General features: G+C 43.5%; 2 protein-coding genes across 3 annotated transcripts; one reads left to right on the top strand and one right to left on the bottom strand.

Annotated features, from left to right (window-relative positions):
- Positions 1–8: 8 nt before the first annotated feature.
- Positions 9–17,653, top strand: GEMIN5 (gem nuclear organelle associated protein 5). Of its 2 annotated transcripts, none has more exons than XM_053990837.1 (28): positions 9–162; positions 312–466; positions 1,475–1,656; positions 1,991–2,142; positions 2,358–2,486; positions 2,960–3,092; positions 3,480–3,639; positions 4,264–4,476; positions 5,156–5,241; positions 5,727–5,821; positions 6,435–6,571; positions 7,725–7,798; positions 8,217–8,398; positions 8,514–8,653; positions 9,067–9,238; positions 9,467–9,694; positions 10,173–10,286; positions 10,482–10,610; positions 10,906–11,001; positions 11,285–11,422; positions 11,763–11,910; positions 12,029–12,148; positions 13,037–13,247; positions 13,784–14,041; positions 14,658–14,820; positions 15,404–15,977; positions 16,407–16,503; positions 17,059–17,653. In XM_053990837.1, the coding sequence occupies exons 1-28, from the start codon at positions 18–20 to the stop codon at positions 17,212–17,214; spliced, it is 4,587 nt and encodes a 1,528-aa protein (XP_053846812.1). In that variant the 5' UTR covers positions 9–17; the 3' UTR covers positions 17,215–17,653. The 2 variants fall into 2 exon arrangements, with proteins under 2 accessions (XP_053846812.1, XP_053846811.1); XM_053990836.1 differs by having other exon boundaries at positions 2,355–2,486.
- Positions 17,654–18,586: 933 nt separating this feature from the next.
- On the bottom strand, positions 18,587–26,412 carry CNOT8 (CCR4-NOT transcription complex subunit 8). The gene is made up of 7 exons (XM_053990839.1): positions 26,301–26,412; positions 24,877–25,074; positions 23,441–23,634; positions 21,853–22,014; positions 20,953–21,097; positions 20,202–20,312; positions 18,587–19,915 (listed from the first exon to the last, which is right to left on the bottom strand). The coding sequence occupies exons 2-7, from the start codon at positions 24,991–24,993 to the stop codon at positions 19,766–19,768; spliced, it is 879 nt and encodes a 292-aa protein (XP_053846814.1). The 5' UTR covers positions 24,994–25,074; positions 26,301–26,412; the 3' UTR covers positions 18,587–19,765.
- Between the last annotated feature and the right edge of the window lie 61 nt (positions 26,413–26,473).

The raw sequence follows: 26,473 nt of genomic DNA, 5'->3' as shown, positions 1-26,473 counted from the left end.
TGGGGACGGGGACAGGGATGGGGGTGCGGGCGCTGCCCGCCTCCCCCAACTGGTACAGCAGCCGCTGCAGCGATGCCAGCAGCGACGGCCGCCTCTTCGGCTTCGCGGCGAGGCACCGCGTCTGCCTGCTGGATGTCGCCGGCGCCGCGCCCGCGTTTTACGGTACCGTCAGAGCCTCCCCTGGCCCCCGCACTGTGCAGGGCCTGCGGGGCCTCCCCGCCGCCGGGAGCCCAGGGTGGGCAGGCGGGCTGCGGGAGGCTTCGGCAGGCCCCGGGTGCCCCGTGACCATTCCTCCTTCCCCTCGCTGGCAGGGGAGCTCATCGGGCACACGGACAGGATCTCGGGCTTCGCCTTTTGCCACTGCCCCGGGCAGAGCAGCCTCTGCGCCAGCAGCTCGGATGACGGAAGCGTCAAAATCTGGGACAGCGGGACACTGTCGGCGGTGCTGGAGTACAGCCTGCACCAGGTGGGGACTCGGGAGTCGCGGGGCGGCCGCGCTGCTGCAGGGCTCGCACTCAGAGCACGGCCAGGCTGCTTTGCCCGAAAGTGAACTTCAGACAGGGGCGGCTGAACCTGTTCGGCGCTCCCGGCCGGCTCTTTGTTCGTGGCCTGCAGCGCTGCTCATCCCCGTCATTAGCTGCTGCGTGCTTTGGGCTCGCTGCCGCTTAACCCTGTGGGCATTCTGAAAATTGGAAGGTTTTGGACAAGTTGCAAAAGGCAGGCATCAGAGGTAGCAGAACTGCGATTAGAGCTAAGCAGCTGACATAGGATTTGTCAGGAGAAAAAATTATAAGAGAAGTAGAAAGTAAGGACAAATAGAACAATGGTCAGTGTATTAATGCTTGGCTACAATAACTCCCTAAGTTATAGAAAAGTATGTTTAGCGAGATATTAGGAAGCTTTAAGCTTAATAATGGAGCTCTGTGCATTGTATCTTAAGGCTTACAAGCAGGTATTGTATTGGAAATAAGCAAGCACTGTTTTAGCCAAAGGTACGTGTGCTTATAGTTGGACAGAACTACTGTCAATATGCTTTTGCTTTGTGTGATTGGTCAAAAAGCTTTTAAAGGAAGTTGTAACATTAAATTCTTTGTGTGCTGCCGGGGATGTGAGCTGCTGGCAACTTCCCATTGTCATAGCCATGTAATGAGAGTGATGCTGGAAAATAAACAGCTCGAGGCATGTTCCTCAGCAGTCCTGTCCTGTTGGTGATTTGTACATGGTCCCAGCTCGCCTGAAATGATCTCAGTAAATTGCTGTGGCCACAGGACAGACTAAATGTGTATTTAAAGAGTTCCTGTGGCTCAGGAGTGCCCATCAGCAGCTACACCCATCCTCTAAAGCCTGAATGAAGGAGGCACTCAGGGAGGAAGCACAGTGCTGCTGGGCACTGCTCACAGATGATGTCCTGCCTGTTTCTCTGTGTTAGGTGACAGTAAAACAGCTTTAAACCTTCCCAATGCTCTTTCTTCAGAACGCCATCTCAGCACTGCACTGGTCCCCTCTTGTGAAAGATCTGATTGTGTCTGGTGATGAGAAAGGTGTCATTGTTTGTTACTGGCACAACAGAAGTGACAGCCAGCAGTTCTTCCCAGAGCCCAGGACAGTTTTCTGCCTCACCTGTTCTCCTCATCATGAAAACCTGGTGGCCATTGGGTAAATGCTCATTACTTAATGTTTTGTTTTCCTTATGTTTTGTTTTTCACTCTTCTTCTGCAAGAATTTAATTGTGAGGTTTTGGTGCATGATTGAAAAGTAAATTTTAAGAGGTCTTGGTGGCTGTTCTTTTAGTTTTGGAGTAAAACAAATTAGAAATAACATTTAGATTTGATAAACCTGCAAAGGCAAAGAAATCTGTAAAAATGTAATGGTCCAGCCTGGCTTCTCCGTAATAGGGTGATAGTGACCCTGGAAAGAGCCTGTAAATCACCTTGATATTATTCCACAAGCATCCAAGAATCCCCTCATTAAATTAAATCTCTGCTTTCAGCTACAAGGATGGCATGGTGGTGGTAATTGATATCAGCAGGAAGAGAGAAGTTGTGCACCGGCTGAGGGGCCACGAGGATGAAATCCATTGTCTGGCCTGGTGCCCTGTGCCTGGGGAAGAGAGGTTACCTGCTTGGCAGGATGAGCTCCAGGGTATGTGAACATGATTAACAACTTGTGGAGTAATTTTTAGTTCATGTAAGTGTCCTTCTGGAGGACTGAATTTTTTACAGAAGGTTAGTAATTAGCTAAGAAACTGATAAGTTCAATAAAATATGTTCTGATACAAATCAACATAATTTTCAGCTCATTTTTATGAACTTTTGATTTTTAAAGCATAATAACATGATTTCAATGCTATTTAGCAGCTCCTTCAGAAGAAGGCAAGGTTCCAAATGGGGAGCTGACACAGGACACAGCCACGAGGAAAGGTTGTTACCTGGCCTCTGGAAGCAAGGATCAAACCATACGAATATGGAGCTGTACCAGAGGCAGGAGTAAGTAAGAGATAAACACTAACAAGGTGTGGAATAGCTCCTGAACTGCAGATTGCCTTTCGCCAAATACTAAGCATGGAAGACTTTGGCCCAAAATACCAATATTTTATGAGGTTAATGTATTATCATGGAAATTACTTGATAACCAGTGGTAAGATAGATAATAATGATGTCAGCTGTCACATGCCTGTGTCACAGGTGGGATTGGGAGCACCATCTGGCTGCTTCCCATATTCCCATGATAAGACCTTGCTTTTCTTTTCCTTGCTTTATAATGTTGTTGAACTCAGAAAGTTTAGGCTGAAATTTTTCCATGTCAAGTGCCTGCCCAAAGCTGATTATTTTGGAAAACTCAGTTCAACCTTTGTGTGTGCTGAAAGCATGGGGAGTGCAATTAAAGCTGCAGATTCCCAGGACTCCTCTGTGTGAGAATTTGGATGTGTGAGGTGCAGTGATGCCTCCTGCTCCTGCAGGTGTGATGACTCTGAAGCTGCCTCCCACCAAGAGGAGAGGTGGAGCCGTGGACCCGGCGGTCAAGGAGCGCATCTGGCTGACTGTCCACTGGCCTGCTGGCCACCCCTCAGACCTCGTGTCCAGTGGCTTTGGGTAAGTGGGGCACCCAGCAGCAGCTGTAGAGTCATTTGTTCCTACTGAAGGAAGAGCTGAGTAGAAAAGACACCCCCTTCTTCCTTCCTTTCCAATGTTACAGGAGAAAACAGGCCAAGAGTTAGAGTTCAGATGGAGAAAATCACTATTTGTCACATAATTTGTCTTAACAATCTGAGTATTGGCTGCTAATAGCACTAATTGTGGTTTTGCCCATCTACTGGGAAGAAATGGCAGTTTTCAGGTGGAGTTTGGGTGTGTAGCTTTTCACAGGTGTCTGCAGAATCTATTACTCCTGTATACTTGCAGTAAATTTGTCATATAGTCTATATAGGGCCTGTGGTGTTCTTCTGAAGTGAAAAAGTTAAATAAATTTCAATTTTGCAGAGGAGAACTGCTCCTTTGGAATTTGACCCAGCCTGGCAAACGCAAGTGGACTCTTCTGGGATCTTCAGAAGGACAAAACCACTCCAGAATTGTGTTCAATCTCAGTTCTGTGAAGCACCAAGACAGAGAGCTCCTTTTTTCCATTTCAATGGACAGAGATGTAAGAACCATTTAAAAATTAGCATAGGAATGGCTCTACAATGCAGTTTGACTGAGTGAGACTAACCCTTTTAGGGCCACAGCTTTTCTCTAGAAGTGGGTTTATTTTTAGCACTTTATAACATCACTTCTTGCCATTTGTTCTGAGCACAGGTTGGGTATGTTTCTGTTAGTTTATAAACTCAATCTCTTACCACGGTGGGGTGAATGCTTATGACATTGTGGACTTGAATAGTAAGCATTTAATGAAAGGAGTTTTCCACTTCTTTTCCTCTATATTTCACTTTTAAAAGGCCTGGTTTTCCTTCTTAAATTAATTTGATTGTACAAATTAATGCATCTATTTTTTTTGGGGGGTCTTTTTTTCAGTCTTTGGTCTTTTACAGGCAGCAGAGTGTTTCCTGTTTTGAAATTGGAAGAGAAGTTTAGTTAAATATATTCATTATGTCCATTCCAGTCTTGCAGCTACTGCCACCCTGTGACATGGAATCCTCTGGGTGCAAGTCACATCCTGCCAAGCTTTGCATTTGACCCTTTGATTCTTCATTTCACTTCTGCTTTGTTTTTTCTTGTCTTGTCAATCACTCTGTATTTAACTATTCCTTGTTCCTCAAATATTCTTCAGGTGAAATGCTGGGATCTGTCAACTCTGGACTGCAGCTGGACCATGCCCTCCCTTGGAGGGTTTGTCTACAGCCTTGCCTTCTCCCCCGTGGACACAGGCTGCCTCGCCATCGGGGTTGGGGACAGCATGATCCGAGTGTGGAATACCTTGTCCATCAACAACATTTATGATGTTAAAACCTTCTGGCAAAGCATAAAGTCCAAGGTTACAGCAGTAAGTGTGCTTTGGATTCCTTTTTTTTTGCCCCCTTATCTCTTTTTTTTCAAGTATGTTTTTCTCTCTCTTTCACTCTGAAGGTTTGTCCCAACTAAAATGAGATTAAGCCACGCTGTTCATTTTATACTCAGTTCTTTCTGTATACAGTACATTTTAGAATCTGGCAACAAGTTTTTACACCTATTTACAATCCTAGAAGCTTGCATTTACATCTAGTGGAAATAAGCTGAAGTCCAGCTGGCTGTTATGTTACTTTTTCACTTTTATCCTCCTTCATGATTCTTTCTTGCTTCACCCATGGTTGCCCTTGGTCTTCTAGGAAGTTTGACAGGTACAAAAAGCCAATACAACCAAAATAGGTGTATTCAGTTGGGGTTTAACCACTGGTTGGTCAAAAGCTACTGCTTGGTGAAATAGCTAGCAGCTATTTTTGTTTTGTAATGTAAGTATCAAATAGCATTTTAATGATTTTAGTCCCTTGCATCTTATCCCATCATAACTGGAAGGGAGAAAGCCTTTGATACTCAGAGCAGAGTGATCGAATCAAGTGGCTGTGGTTGGGAGGGTGGTATAAAGTCCTTGCTCCTCAGTTTCAGCATTTTCCTTTTGTTTATTATTTAGCAATAAAGTGTTTGTAACTTAGGTCATCTTGTGTCTCTTTATATTTTTCCTGCAGTTATCCTGGCATCCAACTAAGGAAGGCTCCTTGGCTTTTGGAACAGATGATGGAAAAGTTGGCATATTTGACACCTTGTCCAGCAGGTGAAAAAGTAGCTTTTGAATTCATTAGTGTCAGATCCTGGTGGTGTGTTACCACTCTGGGGTGGTGTGGCCTTTCCTAAGGGATATCTTTGCTGTTAGATGAGTTAGATTAAATTCAAATTAGTCAAACAGTTGGATTTTCAGTGCATTTTTTCATTTCCATCATGTCTGTAATCTCCTAAGGTGAACTGGCTTTAAGGTAAACTTAAAATGGCGTGACCAGAGACCACCTGTGGGAGGACATCAGTTCAGGATGACTTTACATTTTCTGGGAAGGAGGAGCAGCAGGGAGGGGAAGGTCACCAGGACAATTATGTTACAATTTTAGTAGTGTCCTACAGGAGATGTTACAGAAAGCTTGGCTGAGCCATGGCTTTAGAATGTTAGAGCACCTGTTGTCCCAAGTATGTTGCTTTGATTTTATCTTCTTTTCATTTCCATTTGCTGAAATCTGACTGCCCCTGCTTCCTTATCTCCCTGCCCAGTGCTAAGAACAAGCCACCTCAGATCTCCAGCACTTACCACAAGAAGACAGTGTACACATTAGCCTGGGGTCCTCCAACTCCTCCTCTGATTTCTGGTGAGTCTTCCAGCACCTTGTGACAAAGCAGAATGTCCATGCAGAGCACACAGATGCCAGGAAGCTGCTCTTCCCTCCCTTCTTAGGAGAAGGAGCCCCATTTGCTTGGTGGCAGTCCTTTGGAGCAGCTAAGAATGTGTTCTGCTGGAGGAGCTGCTAACAGTTTTGCAAGGGCACATACTCCTGTGGTTTTTGAATTCTGGTACCTTTAGCAAATAGGTTTGAGTAGTGCCCCACACCTCTGGGATTGCTTCAGGGTGTTACAGGCCAGGAACTTCACAGGCTTCCTGCAGCAATTGCATCAAATCAAATCCTGGTTGCAGAATTTCTGCCATTTGAACTTTAGCCCTTCTTACATAACCTGGAATTTTTTCTTTTAAGGACCAAAATTTAAAGGGATTTTATTGTTTTTGTGTTATGAGGGATCTGTTGGTAGGAATGAGAGCTCCTTTTAGAGGGTTGTACTGTGAGAATTTCCTGCTGCTGGACCACAGGCAATTGAAGGATGTATATTGCTTTTTGAATTAATGCTTTGATTTATATTGGGAGAGATTAGTTCTGTGAAGAGTAATGAAGAACAGAGTGTAATTAGCTCTTTTTCTCTGTTGGATAGGAGAAGAAAGTGAACAGCCCTCTGTAACTTTATATAGTTGTGCTGGAGAAGGAATTGTTTTTCAACACAATCCCTGGAAGCTTAATGGAGAAGCAAATGACATCAACAAAGTCATCAGAGACACCAATTCAATCAAAGTGAGTACGAATTTGAGGGGTTTTATGGATTCATAGTAACCACGCCAAAGTTTCCACGGCCTTGTAGTTGTAAGTTTCTGATTTTGCTTTTTGATGTATCTGTAACAAAAAACTTGAACCCCTCAGTGTCCACAGGTGAACTTCAGCAACACTGACTCCAACTGTGTAAAGAGTTTATATATTTGTGTCTGAAGAAGGTGGTTGTTTTTTTTTTTCTCCTGTGTCAACATGGCACATTTTTTTCTGGCATCAGTTGCTTAATTTTCTACACTGTGATTTACTTGGGAAAGGTAAATGGAGGATAGAGTTTGTGTTTAAAACTGTGTGTGACTGTTTCAAATAGTAAGAGATTTCCAGATTCAAAGCACTTGAAATGATATCCTGAATATATCCTGGCTTAGGTCATGTGGTAGGCATGCATGAGTTATTTACCTCAATTCCTTTAATTCCCTTGCTTCGACCATGAACTTCTTAAAACAAATTTTTCATTAAAAACAATCATGATTTTGCAGGAGGCTGTTTCCATTGATACTGCAGCCAGTGCAGAGTGGTTGGTGATCACTGAGTACCTTCTCAAGTGTGATCAGTCATTTCTTAGTTGAAAGTACAAAATAAGTGAAGTGGGTTGGATCTTCAGTTCTTTCAAGTCAGCTGAACTCAGTCCAAGGGTATTGATTTTTGTCAGCTGGGTTTTGGCTTCTTCCTTGAGTTAAGACTCTCTGGGGGTTAAGAGAGTAATGTCAGAGGCATTGAAATGATCATATTGAGGCATCTGAGTTGTAAATTTTAAGTTGCTTTTGTCTGAATTCAAATGAAAAGGGATAATTAAATGTAAACTTTGGTTTCCTTTGAAGTGTGAAAGAACTTGCTTGCAGTGTCTGGTGCTTTCCAAGGAGTGTAAGGATATGAAACATCAATGCCCTATTGGAATCCAGACAAAACTTCAAAATATTTCTCAGAACTAAACAAATCATTGGTTCTTGCATCAGTTATTTCAGTCTTGATTGCTCAGGATTATGTCACAAAAGCAATGGACACTTTTATGACTTCATTTTGCAGACTAATTGCAGCTCTGTCCAGTTGCCAGCCTTGCTCTGTTAAATGTGAGAGAGATTTAAGAGTTTTTGGCAATAACTGTGTCTTCTTTCTGCAGCACAAGCTGCCTGCACGTACAGAGGTCAGCTGGAAACCAGATGGCAAACTCCTGGCTCTTGGCAATGAGGATGGGTATGTCCCACTTGTGGGTTAAGGTGGTGTCTGCGCTGATCTTGACTGCAGTCACTGTGGTGGAGCAAAAGTACTTTTTGTTTCCTGGTTTGTCTCTGTTCTTTCACTGCTGATGTATTTGAATCATACAATATGATTCAATCATACATATGATAATATAGAATTCCCTGCTGTTATTTGTTGTAGCTGCTCTTGGCATGGAGGATCCTCATTATCCCATTAAATTCTGTTTCAAGGATCCACTCATGGTAGAAATGCACTTTTGCTGATCAGTGAAACCAGGGTTTGAGTTGAATCCAGAAGGCACAAACTCAGTTATTCTAATTCACATGCTTCAATTCTGCTCGTGCAAGAAAGCAAAAATGTTCCCATTTTCACCAACTACTGAAATTCTTACACTGTTGTTCTTACATTTCAGCTCAATTGAAATATTTCAGGCACCAAACTTGAAGTTGCTCTGCACAATCCAGCAGCATCACAAACTGATCAATGCCATTCGTTGGCACCATGAGCACGGGACCCAGCCAGAGCTGAGTTACTTGATAGCTTCAGGCTCCATCAATGCCACCATTTATGTGCATAATCTGAAGAGTGTTGTAGGTAACAGTTTGCAGATTATATTCCAAATCTTGGCTTTTTTTTTTTTTTTTTTTTTTTTTTTTTTTTCTGTTTTGTCTTTCTGGCTGTCCTTAATAATGTTTCTTTTTTCTTGCAGAGAACTCTTCAGAAAATCCTTTGACAATAACAGAGCCTTTTCGAACTCTGGCTGGGCACACAGCTAAAATCACAAGTCTTTCTTGGAGCCCCCACCACGAGGGAAGATTGGTGTCTGCTTGCTATGATGGCACTGCAGAGGTATTGTCCAAAGCACCTCAGAATTGTATTTCAGATCATCCATTCCACAGCTGATCAAAGAGCAAAACTTGGTTTTGTGAGATAAACTGTTGAAGCACTTCAATTTTACCCTTGCTAACCATCTGCTCGTTCTGGATACCTGATATGCAGATTATTGTGATTTGTGAATTGATTTGTAAGTCCAGTCATTAAGGTTTTCATATTAGCATTTTTGCATCCTTAGAAAAGAAAGATGTTGTGCAGCTGTATCAGTGCAAACAAAGGAAGCCCTGCATTTTCTCCATTTGCATGTTGGTGTTTTAAATACCCCTGCAAAATCCCAAAAGAGAAGTTCCTACCTGTGCAATCATGAGAAAATGAAGAGTATTAGGTGCAGAAGTGACTTTGAGTGATTGCATTTCTTTCTTGCCAAGGTGTGGGATGTGATGAAGGAAGAGCCACTCTGCAACTACCGAGGGCACCAGGGCCGCCTGCTGAGTGTGCAGTGGTCACCAGTGGAGCCAGATTGTGTTTATACAGGAGCAGATGATTTCTCTGTTCACAAGTGGCACATCTCCAAGCAGGAGCACACACGGCCTCCTCAGGGTGAGTGTGTTCTAACAGAAGATCTTCCCTGAAGGTGATGTTGGAGCTGGGAAATGGGGAGTTGCCACGTTGAAATGATGTCCACTTGAATTCCAAACCTGCCTCTTCCTCTTCAGGAATAAACTGTGTTTATAATAAATAGGTTTAAATTGAGTGTGCTTATTTGGAAACTAAATGTTGATCCTGAGATATGGGCAGTTAATACACTAAAACTTGCACCTTTTACAGGCAAAAAGAGTATAGAATTAGAGAAGAAAAGAAGTATACAGCCAAAAGTCAAAGCCAAGAAGAAGAAAAAGCCTGTAGGCAAGAGCCCAGGCAAGCAGGATGCAAATGATGCCATGAATGGAGATGACAGCATGAAGGAAATGCTGCTGGAGGAAAATGGAGTGTCAGACCACGAAGGAGAAAAAGAAGCTCAGGAGGCAGAGTTGGCTGATAAAGTCTCTGTGACTGGTAATAATCAGATCATGTTAGTTCAATGTTTCCCAGACTCTTCAGCCCTCAGAGCATCACCAAGTTTAATTTTCATGCAGATTTTCTCATTGTTTGGTTTTATTGAAATTGTCCACTTGAAGCAAAAAGGCTCTAGAATGCCTTTTATAATTTTCTAAACTAGTTTGGGACTAACTTTCTTTAGATAACAAGATGCTGGCCTCATGGTCAGAGTTACTGTGTTCGGCTTGAAACAATGTCATTTTTGATCAGCATTGATAAATCTTAAAATACTGATGGATCCTCATTGGTGTCTTTTGGCATCTCATTTAGCCTTCTGACAGTTCTTTGTTTTCTTGATATTTCCTATCCCTAAAAAGCTGTTAAGTTCTATGGCAAAGCAAAGCTTGTTTTCTGTCTATTTCAAAATTAATGTAACAGAATGTGAATTATTCTGTGTGCGTTTCCATTCATTGCTTTTCCTTTTTTTAAATCGCAGTGTCCAGGGATACATCTTCATCTGCATGTGATTATTCTTCATTCAGCTTGCCAAAGCCTTTTGTGACCCAGAAAGCTGTGCCTGTGAGAAAGGATCCACCTAAAGAGAAACCAAGTTAGTTTGTTTCTGGGATTTTTAACAGTCCTGTATCAAGGCAGAGTTCCCCATTCTAGACTTGTTTGACTGCAGCTTCCCTTCCTAATGTGACACCAAATTAATGCCAGAGAAGGAAAAGGGAGCTTTTGAAATAATTTGAGGGGTTCTGCTGTAACTGCAGCAGCAGTGACTAAAATGTGTCTGATTTTTCAGCTCCTGATGCCTCTCTGAAGAAGAGGAAGCCTCGTTCTATTCTGCCCTTCAGCACATTAATGGATCACAGATCAAAAGAAGAATTGCATCAGGACTGCTTGAGGCTGGCTGCATGCCTGAAAACTAAAGGTATCAGTATAAAATTTAAAATACTTAGAGTCAGGTAATCAAAATCAAGTGTCCAGGGACTTGACTTCAACCACAGCACATTTTTTTAAATCCTCACTTTTGTCAAAGAGTGTGACTTGGTGTGATATCAAACTTAGATCTGAGTGTTGACCAGCAAATTATTAAATCTGCTGTACAGGAAAGAAAGTAGAAGACAGAAGTATTTGCCAGCACTTGAGTGGTACAGTGACTTGGCACATTCCAGTTCCCAGTTTTGTGTTAAATCCTAAATATTCATTCTTCTTATCTGGTTTAGATAATAACGAAGATGTGTCCCCTGACCTCAAGGATTGCATCCACCTGGGGCTGTTCACAGACAGGGATTCTCTGCACAAGATGATTGATATGGAAGGTACATGGCAAAAAGAATATGTCCACTGTAACTGTTATATTCAAGTAGAAAACAGATTGGGAAAAATGCTTGAGTTTTCTTTATTGTGGATTTCAGTCTAGGATTAAGAATGCAGCTGTCTGTGAGAAGAATATACATCTTTTTCCCAGATGGTTTTTACACCTTTCAGATGCAAACCTGCCTTATCTTAAGCTTGAATGATTTCCCTTTTGCCAAGCTATTTTCCTGTGACAGATGATGCTGTTGCACTCCTGCTGATGGGAAGTGTGTTTGCTTCCAACAGGAAAGCAGCACTTGGAGAATGGGCATGCAGAGCTCTTCCAGCAGCTCATGCTGTGGAAAGGAGACATGAAGGGTGTCCTCCAGGCAGCTGCTGAGAGAGGGGAGCTCACAGACCAGCTGGTAGCCATGTCACCCATGGGTATGTTTGCTCTTGCACCACATGAACTGGGATTGGCTGCCAAGGGTCCCCTCATTCTGGTGATTCTGGACAGAAACTCAGGAATCAATCCTTTGTGGTATGATTAGCAGTCCTTACAGCTTGCTGCTGGTTTAAATATACTTCTAAGTTACTTTACTGGCAGTGAAGTCCTGTAGTCATGTTCAAGCCTTAGTTTTGCCCTGCTTCACTGATTTGTGTTAGGATGGTTAAGAAATAGAAACTAACCTGGAGCACAGAGATACATGTTGAAGAAACCAGTATCACACAGGAATTATTCCAGTTACAAAACTGCCTCCAATAGTGTTGTTTTCTTTTGCAGTTGGCTACCAGGCCTGGGTTTGGACAGTGGAAGCCTTTGCCAAGCAGCTGTGTTTTCAGGAGCAATATGTGAAGGCTGCCTCCCACCTCCTGTCCATCCATAAAGTCTATGAGGCTATTGAGCTCCTGAAAGTGAACAATTTTTACAGGTTGCTGTATATTTATGTTTAGCACTTTATCTTGGTTTTGTTGTGGGGTAGATTGAGCATTTTGGTTCACTCTGCACACAGATTAACTTTTCTGTCTGCTTTCCCTTATGTGCATTAGGGAAGCAATTGTAATGGCTAAGGCCAGGCTGCGACCAGAAGATCCAGTTCTGAAGGACCTGTACAGCAGCTGGGCAGCTCTGCTGGAGAAAGATGGTCATTATTCCATGGCTGCCAAATGGTGAGTGCTGCTGAGGAAAAGACAGAATTGGTTCCATGCCTCAAACAAAGAAGGTTCTTGGTTTTGTATCAGTTGAAATCTGTTAAGTGGCCTGGTCGTTGGTTGTCTGAGGTGCTTTCTGAGCCTGATCTCACTAAATTTCCTCTAATGTAGGTGGGAAGAGAAGCTCCAGAGAGCAGTTCAGAGCAGAAAGTCCAAGTGCCATGTTACAGTAGAGCCATCTCGTTCCACAGACATTACTGGAAGTTTTTGAAAGCTAGTTTAGCAAGTCTAAGATTAGGTTGTCTACAAAAAGACTATGTGAGATTTCCAACTTTTCCACTGAAAACATTCAGTGCAGCAGTTCATCTTGAGTTTCTTGAAGCCTTAGCTAATATCCTGGTCATTTGGTTGTCCTGCTCCACCTGGAGTGTTTTAACTTTGTGACTACCAAAATTACCAATACCTCTTGAAATATTTTGTCTGGAGTAGTGTCCTCTGCTTGATGCTGATATTTGTTCTGGCATTTTTGTGGGTATCACACTTGTGAAAGGATTTGAATGAAACCCAGTAGGGGTTTGTCCCCCAGCAGGGACAAACAGCTGCATATAACCTTTGTCTCCTGAATCTGTTTCGTTTTATTGCTCATCCAAGCCATGTGTGGCATGCAGATCACCAGAGATTTCAGTCCTGACTTTAAGGCTTTGTGGCTTCCCCTTTGTGGCTTTGCATCAGATTGTTCACCATATGTCTGTAGTAAACTTTGATAAGAAAAAGTGGAGAGAGCTCTGAGAACCTGTGGAAAATCCAGGCTCATCTTAATTTGTGTATTTGTGCTACTGTGTTGCAGTAAAATTTAAAAGCTCTATTTTAGTACCAATCAACTTGTTTTGCTTTTATCTTTTTCAGTTATTTGGGAGCTTCCTCACCCTATGATGCAGTCAAAGTGTTGTCAAAAAAGGGGGATGTGGCATCTCTTAAAACTGCTGCTGAGCTTGCTCTGATATCTGGGGAGGAGGAGTTGTCAGCAACTTTGTCTTTGAGATGTGCCCAAGACCTGCTGTTATCCAGGAACTGGGTGGGAGCTCAGGAAGTCCTTCAGCAGCATAAAACCTTATTTGTGAGTCTGGTCCTTTCCTTTCCACCTTCTTCAGTGCTGTCTCTCTCCAGATTGACATAATTTGGCACCACATCCCATTTTTTAATAGCCCACTAGTGGTCTTTTGGGCTGATTTTGCCTCAATATTTTTCTAGGAGTATATTGGAATGGCCCTATGGAATGGTCATGGTGGGGAGGCGTGTAGACTCTGTGCTTGTTGTTATATGGGAGGTTGTAGAGAAAAGTGGGATTCTTCTTTTAATTGTAATCCTGATCATAAGAAGAAATAAGTATTTGCTGTTTACATTAAACGAACAAATGAGCCAACTGGAAGTCCAGCTGCTGGAGGTTTGAATTTGAAATCTTTTTGTGGACTGAGAAGCAGGTGGCTACCTTGGCTTGCTCTGAGGTTTCCTTCTGACTTCCCTTAGGCTCTGTCACCAAGCAGGTGCTACCAGGCATGATGTTCTGAAGTCACTGTACCTGCTGGGGTCAGCAAGGGATTGTTTTTCTTGTTGCAACAGCTCAGTGCTTTTTTTTTTTCCTCCTTGTTAAAGGGACAAAGACTGGTTTTCTGCCTGAATGAACTGCTCTGCAGCTGCCTCAGTGAGAGGAATCCCAGTGAGCGAAAGAGCCCCGTGCCCCCCTGTTACCACAGCTGGGAGCTGAACAGAGAGGCCCCATTTTTTGACATGGTGACAGAAGTGTGGCAGAATGTGCTGGGCATGGACACCACTGAAAAAGCCACATGTGCACAGGAGCAGCTTCGCAGGATTGAGCATCCTCCTTCAACCAGCAACACACACCCAAAGCAGGTAAATGGATTTTGATCTGTGCAGGCACAAATCCTTACTTGGGGATGGACAGTAAGCCCAGCCACTCTGTGGTGTTGCAGCAGCCATTCCCAGGGACCTGATGTCTGCACCCTGCTGCAGGATGGAGTTTTAGTCTGGGAGAGAGATGATCAGCTACTGAGACAGCTTTGTGTAGCCACTAGTTTGTTTCTGTGCAGGGTAAAAACTGACATAGGGTGTTGGGGGTCAGCTCTGAGGTTACTGAGATGTGATGGACAGAGCTGAGTAATCTCAGCACTGATTCAGGAGTTTGTACTGGACTGTTAGGGCTGCTTGTTGTCAAATTAGTTTGCAAGATCTGCCATAGACTGATGCTCCTGCAGCTCTTCTCTGTGACCACAGGGAGTCACTGCTCCCACTTCTCATCTGTAGTAGACACAGGCAAGCACAGTGGCTGATTTTACAGCTCCAAGTGATGTAGAAATGCTCTATCCCCTGCATGAAGGAGACTGTATAAATTGCATTGTCACTAAAATTGCTTTTGTTCAAGTCATGTGCTTCTGGGCTCTTCCACAGTTGTCATAAACTCACACTTTACTGTAAAACTATTAACTGTGCTCTCTGGTGCTCCCTTTAGGTGCTTTTCCATATCTCCCATGACCTGGCCCTGGCAGCCCTGAGCTGTCACTTGGGTACGTGGGATGAGGCAGTGAAAAGTATTCTTGGGGCTGTGACCCGCAGTTTTGATGCTGGGAATTTCACTCTGATGCAGGAGATTTGCAGTATCATCCTTCCTGAGGGTGAGTCTTTCCTTATGTCTCTTCTGGCACTGACAGCACAGCTGTGTCCATTAATGTTCCTAGGCTAAATAATGTTTGGAAGCAGCAAGACATAGGCATAGCTGTGGAAACTTGTGGAATTTGGCTAGTGCAAAGGCCACTGGGCAATGAAAATTCCTGACCATGGAAGGAAGCTCAGCTGTGTCACTTGGTGTGAGTGATGTAGGAAACAGAATGAATTCTCTTCTGTGAGGGAGACATTAGAATGCTGTGTTCATTTCACAGCAACACATACTCCAACTTGTCCTCCATTCTCTTTAGGTTATGCAGGGCATTTAGTTTGTGGCTTGTGATTATGTGATGTGTTTTACAGCTTGAGACCAAGGAAATTTGCTGTAGCTGATAAGAACATTTTAGCTAGAACAGAGTATTTGTTCACAAAGATGCCAAAGATGTTTTTACTTTCATAGTTTGTGCACTGCTCTGCCAGCATCTGAGTAAATCCCCGATTTGGGTTTCCAGGGTTTCCTGGTTCATTTACCAGATCTGCTCATTGTCTTTGGAAAGTTCCATGAACTATTTGTAATCCTTTTCTCATTATTAGGCTGTGATGACCTGAGAGACAAACTGGACAGCACAAATTCTCAGAGCATGGATGCCTGCAGGAGTCTGGAGGGCTTTGTGGCTTACAGACTGCTCTATGACCTGTGGTGGAACCCACCCAAAGACTCCCTTGGCCTGCAGAAGGCTGTGTTGGGTGCTGTGCCATGTCCCAGTGAGCAGACAGCTCTTGAGGAGAGCTGTATTTCAGGTGACCCATCCCCTGAGGAAACGGTTCAAACTGCAGCTGAGATGGGTGAAAACCTCTGCAGTACAACTGAAGTTCCTAAGAGTGAGACACAGAGTGACTCAAGAACTGATCCAGTTGATGTGGCAGACAGACAGTCAAAACTGAAGGGTTGCCAAGTGCTCCTTTCAGAAGAGATGGCTGCCTTGCAGAACACCCAGAGGGACATAGCTGAGGTCCAGGAGACTTTAGCAGAAATGATCCGCCAGCATCAGCAGCAGAGGAACAAGCTCCAGGAAAACACAAATGGAAACACCCAGGGAAGCAACCTGGAACAGAGTTCAGAGACTGAATCAGACAAACCATGCTCTGACAGCAACCACATGAATGGGTAAGACTCGGCACAGGAATGAGTGTGTTGAAAAGTGTTGCTTTTTTGTGTGTTTGTGCAGGAAATTTCTTGTTTTGCCTAGACTGCCTCTAATCTCCAGCCCATCACCCAGGAACTCTTGAATATACAGCTCAGAAATCTTGCATTTCCCCTGGGCTGAACCACCACATGCATAAGCTCAGTGCAGCTGAATAGTTCCGTGATGCATGAGGTGTTGTTACAGTAAATAAACAGGGCAGCTTGAAAAAGGGAGGGTTGAAAAGGCTAAGCATGATCTAAGGGTTTTCTTTGTTGAACATTGGTTTGGGACTTTGGCAAGAATGAGCTAGAGCATAAAACACTCAGCCAGTTCTCTGTGCTCCTTGTCCAGGGGGGAGGCTACAGTCACCTAACAAGAGTTACTCATGACACCTGCTCTTCTCTTGACAGCAAAGATGAAGCAAAGCAACCGGTTACACTCCCTGAGCTCACAAAGCAGCTTCTGAAAGCGAAGCAGAAATTAGCTGAATTCCCAGACAATTTAAAGGTAAGTTTTCAGAAGAGCCATTGCAGTTCTGAAAAAAGTCATTCTTTAAGGGCAGCCTTATCACAGAATCCCTTTCAAACAGAAAGGATCAGTGGCGTTCCTTGTGATCCTGTGGCAGTTTTGAGAGAGAACTGACACATGGCAGCAGGATGGTGGTTTTCTTTCAAGTATCATTTTCCCCATGCAATTGGAAAGCATAGCTAAAGCTACTGTGTGGGAGAACTCAATGAGATATCCTGCATGGATCATCCCATGCATTTTAAAAGTAATCCCTTGCTACTTATGTACGAAAAAAAAAAATTATAAACAGTGAAATCAAAGATTTAATCTATAAAATGGCCTTTATAGATTAGGAACTGTAGAAAGTACACATCACACATTCAAACACATGTAACCATGGTGATTGGGCAAGAGGGGGCAAACCTGGGTAAATGTGAGTAGAAAATGCATCTGTTCTGAGAATGCTACAAAGCAGTATCTTTACAGAGGTGCCTGATTATACTGAACAGCTGAAATATAAACTGTAGACATCACCTCGTGATCCCTTTTTTGCAGGTCTTCCCATTCCCTGACGTGCTGGAGTGCTGCCTTGTGCTCCTTCACCTTGGATCCCAGTGTCCTCCTGGGCTGCAGGAAGAGGCTCTGGCTCTCCTTAGGAAACACGGTGATGCTGGTGTTTACAAAAAGGCTGGCAGGAGCTTCTTGACATGACATTGGGAGACCAAACTGTCTCCCTTGAGCTGCCTCCAGCTACTTAACACTAAGGCTGCTCTTTCTTCAAGTGAAGGCTTCTTTTGATGGCTGTGGCTGTTACTGATACAAAATGTCAAGTTCATGCACATCCACTTGTGCTCATCCACTGATACTTATTTAAGGAGACTGTTAGAAAACCAAAAAGCTGTAGAGTGAACTGTTAAAAGTGATTTTTGTATAGTTTTTTATTTGTTGGACACTATGCTAATGAAAGCTCTTGCTATTTACATGCAAGAGAAAGTTTTGAGCAGCTGTGTAGTCTTTCAGCAGAGGAGGAAGAATAGCTCAGGAAAATCAATGGTTTCTGTAAGCAAACTGACCCTTAGGCCAGTATTGTTCTAAAAAGCATTGTGAGTTTATTTTCTCTCCTTTAAATAAAGTCTTCTACCACCATGAATTGGTATTTAATTTGATTTATAGAAATAAGTTCTTCAGAACGGTGCTGTTGTAGCAAGTGCCAGAACCAGTCCTGGATTTTGCAGTCTTGAACGTGCAGTATTTTGACCAGTCTTACAGCTTACTTAGAGGCTTTGTTAGGAAAAGTAACTTCTGTGAAAAGCACAAGCGTGCATAAGCCTTAGTGAACACAGCATCTGTCTTAGTCATTTTTAAAGCAAGGTTTTAAATGTAGCAAAAAATGTTGATGGGGGAAGGTATGCATCATGAATTGAGAAAGTTTCAAGTATGGTAAAGATTAATGCTTAAGAATTAAAAGGATGGATTTTTAATATCAAAAGCTGTTCCACATTCTTGCAGCCAAAATGCAAACTCAATCTTGATAGATTTTCCTTCTTCAAGCTGAGTAAAGCCTCAGAACAACTTCAAGAGCAGCAGGTGAAAGCCAGGGGTTAGACTGAAACAAGATCCTGCTGTAGATGTGTTCAATCAGTGAAGTGTTGCCACCAATTTGCATTTGCTAAATTCTGTACAAAGCATCTGAAAACCAGGCGGGGGAGCCAGTGCTTAACCAAACTGCCTTCCTGCACTTACAGCAGCAGCCGCTGGAGTTTAGATGGAGCAGAAAACTTCACACACAAGTTTGTCCCTTTAAGTGGCCACTCTGCAGTGCAGGAATACTGCACCAGACTGTGAGCTGTGCTGAGAGACCAGCAGGGAGAGAATACAACTCTGCCAGAGCTCTTCAGCTCAGCTTGCCTCAGCTACTGTACAATAAGCTCAAAAGACATTTTACTAAGAGCTACCCCAGGAGCACATCATAAATGGTAAAGGAAACAAACTTGAGCATCTTCAGGCATGTATCTCCCAAATTCAGATTCCAAAGCCTCAGCTGTGAAAAGTCTAGTGCTTGATGGAAAATCCAAAACAAAGCCTGGTTTAAAAAAATTTATTTTACAAAAAATAAAAACTAGTCTTTACAAACATTTCAAATACCAGCTCTAAACCTCAACTCTTTAATATTGGATTACGCTTGTTCAAAATGCCAGACGAAGTCTTAAAAATTTTTGACGTGTCCAAAACGGTTTGTTCTTTTAAGAAATGTCATTACAGAGCTGTTAAAAAATACTATAGAATGTTTTTCAAAGTCAGAATCCCAAGTTCTTCATCCTCTTAACTACTTTTCGGGTGTAATGCAAAAAAACCCAGAAACTCAGGGAAAAAAAAAATCAGAAACTCTGTTTTACCTGTTAAGCATATTGTAAAATTAGGGGCTGTAGAAGCAGGGGGGAGAAGAGGAGCAAATATTTATCCATGCTGATCTAGTTGTGTTGCATGAGAAGAATAAAATTTAAGATGAAGAAAACTGAAGTCATAGTATTGGTCCAATCCCTGTCAAAAGTGAACTTTTGGGCCTCTGAATGTATTTCCAGAACAGTTCCTTAATACCCGTAAGAACAAAGCTGAGGCTTAGCATGGGTCAAAGCAGTAACACAGAGAATTAGAAACTAAGGAGTGCTGATCAAATCAGCTCCATTAATCTCCATTCCCTCTGCTGGTAAAGCAAATCTCTGAGTATTTTTAGCTGCAAGGATCATTTTTAATGTCATCTGTTCCCAAACCTCTGCAGTGATCAAAGGGAGCAATTTCCACAGACAGAGATAAAATAAGCAACACTTGAGGTGAAGTTGTCACCCTCACAACATGCAGAAGTTTTAAAACAAGCTTTATAAAACACAAATGGCAAATTTGCGTGCGTGTCTGTGTCCATTTTCACTGCATTTCCCAACCCTCAGCTCTACCCAATATTCTACAGGTAAATCTTCCTTGCAGATTCTGTACAGTAAAAAGAGGAAAAAAACCAGAGGTATACACAATAGATTCTGTCCTTTGCCCTTGGTATTAAAAATATAGCAAACCACAAATGCTGGCATTAGGAATTCAGTCAACTCTTCTGGGTTTCAAAGGAAAATGCAGCTCTTCAGCAAAACTGCAAGGCTTGGTGCAGCCTGTGTACTGGAGATGCTTTTTGTTTGAGACACTGTTTAGGGAAAATGGTTGAGGACAGCAGCTGCCAATATGGTAAACATGTTCTGCTGAGGGGCACCGCTCATCACGGCTGCATGTTGTTGATAATGGCCAAAATGCTCATTTTCTCTTGGGCCGAGTCCACATCTTCATTTTGTTTCTGAGCCACTCCTGTGCCAAGGCCATACAGTCGTCCGCAATACTTTGCATCATCAATTGTATCCTCAAAAAATAACTGCAGAAAAAAAAAAGAGAAAAGTTTAATTGTGGCTCTAAATCAGAAAACATCCAATGTTAATTAACAGCTCATTTGAAATCTGTCACCTCCAAGATGGAGTGTACAAATTAAAATAAGCACATGAAAGGCAAGTAAACAGAACAAGTCTGTGCCAGTATCAGCAATTCCTATTCCTGATAGTTTGAAGTGTGATGGCTTCAAAAATCCCACATCAAAACAAACAGCACGTTATACATGTTGACATGTATGGACAGAAAGTGGAGAAGGAAGAACACTGCAGTACCTCTTTCATTCTGAAAAATGCCATTCCTGTGAGAAGAGAGTCTGATCCTGCCTGGTGTTGTCGTCCAATTCGCTGCAAATCCAGTTGATCTGCCACTTCCTGAAGGCCACCCTGCAAAGAGAACAAAAGAGGTTTTAGTTTCTAAGATTCATCTCTTGCCAAAATTGCCACATTTCTCCAAAACATGAGGGCAAACGGGGTATGATGAACCAATGCAGATCCCAGCAGTACACACCAGCTCTGAGTGAAACAGTGGGAAATGGTGTTCAAGAGTGCACAAATAACTCTTCTCAAATTTAGGTGCCTTCTTTTCCTGTAGCATACTTGAGATAACTGTGGGTACATTCATAGGTTACACATGCTGGGCCTTTCCCTCCCCCTTTACTCAAGGCTGTGATTCAGTAGATAAATTACTTTCAACCCTCTTACCAGTTAATCAAGTCATGGAGTATTTCATGTAAAAGATATACCCTTGCACAGGAAACATAAATATGCTGAATTATAATTAGCATCTGATACACACACCAGTAGGCTGTGGCAATGTCCCCTTTACAATAAACACATTGCTAAGTCTGAAACTGGGGAGGGCAGTATCCATTAACACAAACTGTGTCTCAGGTGCTTCTGTGTTATTACTGACTTTTATACACATTCCATTTTAAAACAACATATGCAGCAGTTCTTCCACTTGTATTCCTATACATGCACAGTGCTGATACCCATCATCTGCTTGCTGGGGAGATAAAAGTACCTTGAGGTTTTTGCAGCTTTTCATTAAGTACTTCACATCATAGATAGATGGGAAGAAAAGGTTTAAGATATGGAAAAATTCATGTTCCTCTTCTGGTAACCTGGAATCTGTCAACAACTTCACCATGTAGCCAAAGTCATAACCACTGAAAACAAAACCACAGAGAAACCAGGTAAGCAGGCAGGACCTATAACCCAAGGTACTAGTACCTTCTTTTTCAACAGAATTTTACTTACTGTGCCTTTCAAGCCTTAACATTTTCTGACATTCAGAGAACTCTAGATCTCAGCCAGAAGTCATCCTGATTTTCTATGTCAACACAGGACTTTGGGATGCTCCCCAGAGTGCCCTCACTAGCCTTTTGTGGAACAGCTAAGCCATTGGGAAGAATACACATTTATTCCCACCTCTGTATATTTCTGTAGCTAAGGGCAATACAGAAAAGGACACCCTGCAAATATCTGTTGAAATAGAAGGAGGTGGTGGCAAGTCCTTTCATTTGTGATACCATGTTGAACCAGAGGCTTCCTGATCAAGTTGGCTGAAATGCTACAAGAAAGGTATCTTAACCACACAAGTAGAAGTTCAGAGCACCACCAACATGGTAAGGAAGAAGAAACAAAATCCTCTACAATGCATTTACTAAGTGCAGGAATCACATTTCAACTTGTTAGTAGCTTCTTCAAGAGAAGGAGACTGCAACAGCAAAAGGATTCACAAGCAGTCAGGAAGTCAGACCATGAAGTGCCCTTACTCCTTCAACTTGGCCTTCATATCTTGAAGCTTATTTTAAGAACTGCAAGACTGCTAATTTTTCTCCTTAAAATCTGTCAATCTCCATGGAAAAATGCAGAGAATTAAGAAGAGATTTAACAGGGTCAGTGAGCACCCTGGACCCACCTGTGGAAGGACAGCCATTTCACACTGTCACTAAGGACGACCCCCGACGTCATCAGCAACTCAGCAAAATGCAGGGTATCAATCCCTTCTTCTTCATGCTTCTGGAACTGCAGCCCAGAGCTGGCAAGGAGGTCTATGGAATCCTGAGAGTACATGTCTTCTCTGAAGGAAAAAAAAAAAAAAAAAAAAGGCAAGTTTGCACTCAGGGTGCTGCGAGACAAGCTCATTTTGGAAAAATTCTCCCCACACTATGTCAAGAATTGGACTAACCAGTAGGACACTCTGGGTTCTAGTTTGTCTCTCTAGAAAATTCAAACTGGCTCAGTTTCAATACTACTACTGCAGCCTCCTACATCCATAACAAGCTGTTCTGTGATCATAACTAGTTAACACTTCCATTGCTAGTGCAAATTCCAAAGATTCCACCTCCACAGGACTGAAACTGACTGTTTTGAACAATGTCCCTTCTGCAAGGTGAAAGAAAGCACCACAGATGAGGCCCAGAGGAAAGGGGGGTTCTCCCAAACAGGAAGATGTGCAGCTCTAAAGCATTGGCCATCATTCCTGTCTACATTTTTCCTTTTCACTCCACAGCATGTACCACCTTATCAGCACTTCCACTTCCATCTCTGGGAGTAAACAGAATTGCATCATCCTTGACTCAAGAAGGACAAGAATCATGTGCTTGGTGGAGAGCTGAGCAAGAACCTTTTTTACTGGTTTTTGTCATTTGAGGGAGAGAAAACACATAAAGCCAATATCTATCAATATGATAACTCATTTAAATGAAGTGATGACAGAGCAAAAACCACTTCACTCCGATTTCAATACTTGTAAGAGGCTCACAAATTTGTGGAGTAAAAAGTACAACTTTTGGGGTCAAGAACTGGATGATCTGCACAGAGTAACTACAAAGTTTTGTAATTCTTTCCAATGACAGTTTCATAAAAATAGATTGATTTCCTCTACATATGTGGTTTTGCCAGATAAACCCTTTCTTTATTTCCAGACAGCTCTAGTGGTAATTATGCAGAGTTTATCTTTATAATTACAGGGGAAGGGATAATGAAACTTGTTTCAGCTGCAGCCCAGGATATTACAGTATGGAGGAGACAAGAACTGCCACACTCCATTTAACAAGATTCATTCTCCTGAACAGATGTGATGATTACACCAACATGTTTTTAGATCCCAGCTTATACTTAAGCATGGATCTGTAAAGAGGTCTTTTTCTTTTTGATGAGACCAGCACATCCATTTATTTTTAGCAGAAAGGGACGGAGTTTTACATTGATATATATATATATATATATGAAGTTTCAAACATTGTTCCAGAAAAAAAAAAGACACACAAAATTATTAAGAGAAAGGATAGTAAGGATAGAATTTTAGTATGGCTTTGACTTCCAGATACACTGTTAACTCCTGGCACTCCAAAGTAGGTTCCCACACAGTCTGTACTGGAATCTGAATCCTCATTGCTCAGAAGCAGCCAGCAGTGATGAGCACATGGACACCGGTATTTGCCAAAGGAAAGCATCACTCCAGCAGAAGGAAGAGGAAATTAATGCCAAGCCCAAAGACTCACGTGAGGTTGAATTTGAAGTTGAACTGCCAGGTGTTAATGCCAGAAGGATATTCCCCCTTCTCATTTGTGAAAGTCAGGCCCAGCTGGATGATTTTCAGCAGGTCAACGTTACAGCGAAGGAGCTGGTACTGATAATCTATGGAGCTGCGGAATTCACCGATCGGCCTGACGACGACTCCGGGGAACTCCGTGTCCTGCCACAGAAGGGAAACTGAGTTTCACATGGATTCCATTAGGAGTCACTATTAGCACTCTGTTAGGACAGCCCAGACAGTGAAAACCTTCACAGCTTCTGAGGAACAGTCAATGCCTACATTAACAAAAACTACTGTCAGTCAAACACACCTCAACAACAGCAGCCATCTATTAGATAAAAACCATCTGTCAGGTGAAAAACCTCTTACTCAGCCAGTGACTGTGTGCTGTCTCTGCTGAACACCGAACTGCCAAACTGTTTCTACCCTCAGGTTGGGTCACTGAGCTGCTACTGACTACACACGGAATCTTTCACAATGAAGCCAGTGCTGTGCACCTGACACAATCTCTCCCTTGCCCAAGAGGTTTATCTGTCTACTCTTACAGCACAGTCACTCACACAAACCCTACGAACACTTTCAGTGAGACTGAAAAGTAGCAAAAAGTTCATTTCCCATTGACAAATGTTAACAAAAAAATCATATTCACTTCCACAGCTGAATTTGACACCAAAATTCCCCACATTCTGCAAAGGCACCTGTCTTTTGCCACTTTCAATGAGGACTTTTCATATCTTGAGGTTCAGTGCTCTTAAGCAAAGCTGGCAGAACTTACAGTATCACAGCTAAAACCAGTTCTTTATCTAACACACTGGGGTGCTGCCAAGCAGATACAGACTTGTAAGAGCAGGAGGGGATTCCTCCCACCTGGAGGAGATTATGCTTTTCCTAAATAAAGCTTTCTGAACATATTGTCTTATCTACAGCCAGAATATTTTTCTTCCCTAAGAATCAACATCTGCCCTCATTTGAAAGGAGACAGCCCAGCTGGCTAGCAGTGACTTGCAGGCCTTTTGACCTCCAGTCCCATGGCATCTTCTATAATCAAATGGAGAAACATTCAAAGGACAAACACACTGGTGGAAAAATAAGGATTTTAACGCAGTTGTTACTTGTTTCATTTTCCTGTTGCACAAATGAATACACTATGAATAGCTAAATATTAAATAAATTCATGTTTTTAAGTTGGTCTCCCTCTTCCCCTTCTTTCAATCAACCCATACTCAGCACTGTTTGTATTAAATTCTGGAAAGCTACCGAACAGCTTTTTATTTTTTCAGCTCTTCTAGTTCAGTTTGACTGGGGGTAGGGAGAAATCATTTCTCACTCAAGAATCAACTTAGTCAACAACCCCAAAAAATCCCTTGACTAAGGCAATTAGGTCAAGTATAAAACATTTACCATGGCAATGTAGCTGTAACTCAGAACAATCTCTCGAATTTTCCTCATCTCTTCCTCCAGGTTGTTGGCCCATACTTCACAGATAACCTGGCTGTTCTCTGCAAGGGCTGCTGGCATCTTGCAGGGACCAGAAAAAAGGCAGCTGATGCTGAACTCAAATGACAGTGCAGGATCACAAGCTGTGCAATCTTATCAGTGCTGCATTAAAGAGATAAATAAATAATGCTTTAAGTGAAGGAAGAATGATGTGAAAAAATGCTCTGTAGGAGTCAGTCACACTACCATTTTCACCTTCAAATAACCCATTTAAAGTTTACACCAAGTTTTCTTGCTTTATCACTTTCTGTAAACGTGCTGAATGAAATCAAGAGCATCTGTTCACAATGTAAGAGCAGATGCACAAGCAACAGTCCAGTTATTCATGTAAAGATGCATTATTCCTATCTTCCTTTTCCTGGCATAACCTTTGACACATTGGGCACAGGCAGTGAATCCCCATCTGCAACCCTCAGATATTTGGGATATTTCCCCATCCCTGGAAGTGTTCAGGGCCAGGCTGGATGGAGCTCTGAGCACCCTGGTCTAGTGGAAGGTGTCCCTGCCCACAGCAGGGAGGGGGTGGAATGAGATGATCTTGAAGGTCCTCTCCAATCCAAACCCCTCTGTGATTCTATGATGAAGACAATTGATTAAGCACAATAACAGAACACATTAGAGAGAACACTCATTGGCACGAGTTTCAATGGGTAGGAATATCTAAAGGGGGGTGCCAAGATGGAGCCAGGCTCATCTTCGTGATGCCAAGCGACAGGACAAGAGTCAACGAGGAGAAAGTGACGCACAGGAAGTTTCCCCTGAACACGAGGAAGAACATGAGCAAAAACGGTGCAGGGACCGGGCACGGGAACAGATTGCCCAGAGATGCTTTGGAGCCTGCCTCAAGGGAGATATTCCAGAGCCGCCTGGACACAATCCTGTGCCACATGCTCTGGGATGACCCTGCTTGAGCAGGGAGGTTGGACCAGGTAACCCACTGTGGTCCCTCCCAGCCCATTCTGGGATTCTGTCCCTCTCGGATGGAACTCGGGACACACTGCGGCGGGCTGTTTCAGCTGGAACCACCGGCAGCTACAGCTCGGGCGAGCCACCGGCAACAACACGGGCGAACCGCTGCCAGGCGTCTCAGCCCGGCCGGGCCCTGCGCCACCAGTTACCGGAGGGACGAGCGCACCGCCGCAGCCCGGCCCGGGGTCACCTCAGGGCCCCCCTCACAGCCTGGAGGCGGCCGGACGCGGCTCACCGCGGCCGGGAAGCGGGAGGGCCGCTGTCCGCGCCGCCGCCCGTTCAAGCCCAGCCCCAGGCGCAGCCCTGCGGCCGCAGGTCCCGCCGCCCGCCCCGCCCCGCCCCGCTCCGCTCCCCGGTACCTCCCGGCAGCCGCGGCCGGGACGCGCCGCTCTCGCCCCGCGCCCCCGCGATGGCTCCGAGTGCCCCCCGCCGCGAGGGGCGGCGCTTCCGGCTCTCGCGCCGCTTTGGCTCTCGCGAGAGAGAGAGCGAGAGGTGGCGGAGCCGGCGGCGGCGCGCGACGGGGCGGGGGAGG

This window comes from Vidua macroura, chromosome 15 (assembly GCF_024509145.1).
Source record: "Vidua macroura isolate BioBank_ID:100142 chromosome 15, ASM2450914v1, whole genome shotgun sequence".
Classification (NCBI taxonomy): Eukaryota; Metazoa; Chordata; class Aves; order Passeriformes; family Viduidae; genus Vidua; species Vidua macroura.
Note: the sequence above shows the minus strand (reverse complement) of the source record. Positions and strands in the feature narration are given on the sequence as shown.